This window comes from Hippocampus comes, unplaced genomic scaffold, assembly GCF_001891065.2.
Source record: "Hippocampus comes isolate QL1 unplaced genomic scaffold, H_comes_QL1_v1.1 scaffold33, whole genome shotgun sequence".
In the NCBI taxonomy this organism is placed as follows: Eukaryota; Metazoa; Chordata; class Actinopteri; order Syngnathiformes; family Syngnathidae; genus Hippocampus; species Hippocampus comes.
In genome coordinates, this window is record NW_017804842.1 from 35509 (window position 1) to 39971 (window position 4463).

A 4463-nucleotide genomic window follows, 5' to 3' on the forward strand; every position below is an offset into this window, starting at 1 on the left:
GCCCCCCCTCCCACGACCGCCAGCCAATCGTGGACCGGGACTCGCGCCTGCGGGGTCGCCATGGCAACTGCATCCTCTCATTTTGCCAATGTCGAGCCGGCAGCTCCTTTGAAGAAAAGACGTGGAAATATTGCACCTTGTGAAAAACATTTTCTTTCGTCAACATGTGACTCGGGCCCACTTTGACCTGGCTCACGTACTCATGGTGCCTAGCAGGCTCTTCTCCAGCAGCTTTTTTTTTTTTTTTTGCTCTTCTACTTTACACATATAAATGAGCCTTTGTCGCCTCCTGTTGGTCACGTTTGGTCCCGGCAGGCAGCGCGCGGTGGCTTGAGAGTACAAAAGTCATCCGTGACACGTATGACGTCATGATATACATTTCTTTATTATCGTCAAGTCAAACAACCAGAAAGAACGTCCGTCAGACTTTCTCGGCGGCGAAGCACTGCGATTGGTGGGCTGCCGGAGGGTTGCTGTGGCAACGGCATTTTCCCTCCTCCTTCCCCTTGTTACCTTGGCCTCCCACTACCGTCGCCCAGCCGGTCTGTTTTGAAAGGTTCGAGGGTCACGACTGACAGTCGTCGCTGTGGTCCGACGCACCCTGTGGCGACTGGAGCGCCGCCGCTAACACTTCGGGACGCAGCTTTCGGGTCTCGGCGATCAGCCGCTTCACGCCAACCATCCATTGGCTGACCTCGGTCACGTGATCCACCATCAGCGAGCGATGGATCTCGTCGGCCCAGTCCCAGCGTTCCGCCTGCAGCTCTGGAGACGCGCACGTGCGCCACAGTCACACACGTGCAGTCACAGCAACGGACAGACGGACGGACGGACGGGCGGACGGACGGACAGACAACCTCGTGACAAGGCACTCATGCGTCTTCTCACAGGAAGACTCAATCGACCTGATGTCCAGCTGTCCTTAAAGAGGCGGAGTCTCTTTTCCATGTCGTTACACACCTGAGGCTGCGCAAACGACAAACTCTGCGTTGGAACTCAACCGACTGCTGATGACATAATCGCCGGGTTGGGCAACTGACCGCCACGTCCCGCCTGCACTCGGCCAGCGCTCGCAGCAGAACCTCAAGCACGCGCTCCATGTCAGGCTCGGCCTCCGATTGGCCGCGGTCCTCGTTGCCCTGACTGCTCACTGGCCCCGCGGCGGCCGCAGGAGGAGTGGCCTTCCAGCCAGGCGCCCGACCTGTAGGGGGACAGAGGAGACATTTTGCACCAAGTGACGACAACACTCGCAATCCGGCTCCAACAAAATGGCAGCGTCTGACCTGCGGGGGGAGGGGCCAAGCCACTTGGCGGCGGACCCGAGGGGCTGGGATGAGGAGTCGTCGGTGGGGCCGCGGCATCTGTCGACCAATCATGAAAAAGACAAGCTTGATGATGGTACGACTACCATGTAAAATACTCTGCAACTAACATTGAGCAACACGGTAACACTACACATGTCAGACTGGAACATTACAAATGGACGGACAACACCCGCGTGACGCCGCACACGTCCAACTCAACACCGGAACACTACACATGCAAAACATAATGTGACATTACACGACACATTTGAACTAACGCTACAATGACAACACATCACATAACTGTGACCTGTGACTGACAGTCGACCACAAGACGCTGCCACTACACACACCACACACCCACACAGGTACAGTGTGACGAACGCTCCACGTATACAAGAAATGTTGCGAGACCAGGCAGCGTGGGCCTCTTGTTCAAGAGGTTCCTCTGTGGCGTGCGGGCCGTCTGGAGACCGTAGGAGAACTGAGGGGGGTCGTTCCATCCTCGTTCCTGGTTACCTAGACGACCACAAGGTAATACTTGTTTACTTTGTTGATTGTGCTACTTTGTCAACACGGAATGTACGATGGGCAAGAAACGTTATTAAATGTTGCATTCCGCTATATACGTAATTATACGGTCAGTATGAAAGGACACCAGACCTGTGCTAGATTGTGTACATGACAAAAGATCGACTGTGACGTGTCGGACTAGCTCGTAGCTGCAGTAAAGTCGACACGGATTTTACGGGACGTATTTGTCAATATACTTTATATTTTTGATCCTCCTACCCGGTTTGACGTACATGTCCTCCATTGTGTGTCGAAGTTGAGGAGACTAAGATGACTTTAAAATAGCCGGCAACAAAAAAAAAAGCCGCATACAAACACGACGGTGTTTTATTTCCGGGTTAGGAGCAGCGTCAAGATGACGTCAGTACTAATCGGTGTTAGTTTTAGTTTAGGTTAATTCTCCCCTTCGGCGTCGCACTAGGATTGTGAATGTGCGACGAATGTTCGTGTCGTACAAAAGAGTTAATGTCTCTGGGACTTGGGCGTGGTTACTTTTGAACGATTGGAAGATACACATTCAGTATTTACGTGGAGTTTATCTAGTGCCGTAAAGTATACGGTCTGTCGTAAAGTAGTGACGGATTTTTCATGTTAAAAAGTCCCCCTCAGAATATAATAAACTTTGCCGCAGAAGAGCATTGTATTTAAAAGCATTTTGAGATGAAGATAAATAAGTAAATAACATTTTCACCTTCTCTCGTGCGACGTCATCGGAAGGCGGTGCCAGAGCTGGGTGGGTTTGACGGTACCGGAAAGAGGCGCCAGCGCGGGTCACTCTTGACGTCATCGCGAGGGAGGAGAGCGGGAGGGAGTGGTTTTGTCTGCTCCATCAGTGAGACAAGAAGACACTATTACACAAGGACACCAGACTGATGCTGTTGCCTTGGAAACAAAGACATGCAGAGAAGTTGAAGAACCTTCATTGGAGCCTATGAATTTGTGTGTGGGTGTATGTATTTGTGTGTGATGGTTTATGACTGTGAGAGTGTGTTTGTGTGTGCGGGTCGATGAGTCCGTGTGTGTGTGTGTGCGCGCGCGCGACGTGTGTTCACTCTGGAGGGCAAGCGGCCGATTGGAGCCATGATGGGAAAGGACTACACGTTGGCCATCATCATTGTCAACTGTGACGGTAAGAGCTTTTCGTGAAATCAACTTTGCCACACGCCAACAGGACCGACAGGAAAGGTGCGCACCCCCTCCCTGGTTTTCCGAGTAAAAAGACAAGAAGAAGAGGTGGAAAAGAAGCCTCTCCCGATGCACTTCCTGTCTGTGCCGCTTTATGAATTATTCAAGCCTCTTCAGCTACTTCCTGGTCAGCAGCGTCATTGACCTGCAATCACATGACACGTAGCAGATGTTCACGCTAAATGCGAGTCAGCAAAAACAAACAAACAAACAAACAAACAACAACCCCGCAAACACAAAACACCACCGCACCTGTACTTGGATTGCGAAGTAAACCGATGGTGGCCCGATGTTGTGAAAGATGCCGCGAAGCTCGCTGCCCGCCATTTGGTTGCCGAAGCTGACTTTGCTGTGTGGCCGCGTGCGTTAGACAACATTTGGACCGACCAGAACCTTTTGCTGGACCCGGACCTTCCCTCTGGTTGGAGGACCATCCGTGACTCCACAGGAACCTACTACTGGCACGTGCCCACCGGCGCCACCCAGTGGCAGCACCCCCGCCTCGACGAGAAGCCGACGCTGCCGCAGCCGGACGCGCAGGTAGCGCCTCTTCTTGTCTACTCGTGTTGGGTCCGTGACAGGTACAAAAGTTCTTTCATGTTCGGACAACTTCCTGTCTGTGTCGGAGGTGAACTTGTTGATTTTGTTCTGTGTCCCAGATGGACCTCGTCATTCTATTTTGATTCCATTTCCGGTTCCGTGGCCCGGATGGGCTTGTTTTATTGAGCCACACTTTGCCATCTGTGTGTAAAACGTCCAGTTTGCGGTCAGTAGAACCTCTTGTTTGTCTTCCTCTCATTGTCCCGTTTGTTCTTCGAAGGCTGCACAAGGACCAGCGGGCTTCGGCGCGATCCCGCCCGACACCAGGTAACACACACACGCCCACGCGCACACCGCAGACGCAATTTGTGAATTTGTGGCGGTCGTAGGTCTTGGAGGTCGGACGACTCTCGTCACCATGACAACAACTCGCAGGTACGACCACACGCAAACACAAACCCAATCCCCGTCCGTGTGCCCGACTTTCTCGCCGCATCTGCCCATCTTTCCACCCGTCCGTCTGTCTGTCTTCATGACTGCCCGTCATCTGGCCCACCAACCTTGGCCTCGCTCCATCTTCACGCCTGCCGTCCATCCGTCTGCCCACGAACCGCGTCCGGCAGTGGTTCTCGGTGCGCTCGCTGGGCTGGCTGCAAGTGGAGGAGGACGACTTGTCGCCGGGTCGCAGCAGCCTCGTGGTGGGCAACGTTATCCAGCAGCTGTCTGGCTGCAGCGGTCCCCCCGAGCAGACGGATGGCTTGGGGACCTTGGGGGAGGTGAGACAAGGCGCCACCTGTGTGTGTGTGTGTGTGTGTGTGTGTGTGTGTGTGTGTGTGTGTGTGTGTGTGTGTGTGTGTGTGT

At 53.5% G+C, this 4463-nt stretch overlaps 2 protein-coding genes across 5 annotated transcripts in view; one reads left to right on the plus strand and one right to left on the minus strand.

Annotated features, from left to right (window-relative positions):
* Positions 1-361: 361 nt before the first annotated feature.
* On the minus strand, positions 362-2515 carry sra1 (steroid receptor RNA activator 1). The gene is made up of 6 exons (XM_019872455.1): positions 2097-2515; positions 1719-1823; positions 1284-1361; positions 1041-1201; positions 858-966; positions 362-765 (listed from the first exon to the last, which is right to left on the minus strand). Exons 1-6 carry the CDS (start codon positions 2119-2121, stop codon positions 566-568), a joined length of 678 nt encoding a protein of 225 aa, XP_019728014.1. The 5' UTR covers positions 2122-2515; the 3' UTR covers positions 362-565.
* A 114-nt stretch (positions 2516-2629) lies between these two features.
* apbb3 (amyloid beta (A4) precursor protein-binding, family B, member 3) overlaps positions 2630-4463 on the plus strand; it is a 4487-nt gene continuing 2653 nt past the window's right edge. For 2 of the 4 annotated variants that reach the window (XM_019872143.1, XM_019872151.1), the window contains exons 1-5: positions 2630-3006; positions 3433-3602; positions 3883-3929; positions 3992-4037; positions 4223-4378. In XM_019872143.1, coding sequence (XP_019727702.1) covers positions 2958-3006; positions 3433-3602; positions 3883-3929; positions 3992-4037; positions 4223-4378 — 468 coding nt within the window. In that variant the 5' untranslated portion in view covers positions 2630-2957. The remainder of the gene's footprint in view (positions 3007-3432; positions 3603-3882; positions 3930-3991; positions 4038-4222; positions 4379-4463) is intronic. The other 2 variants (XM_019872123.1, XM_019872134.1) reach the window with 2 other exon arrangements.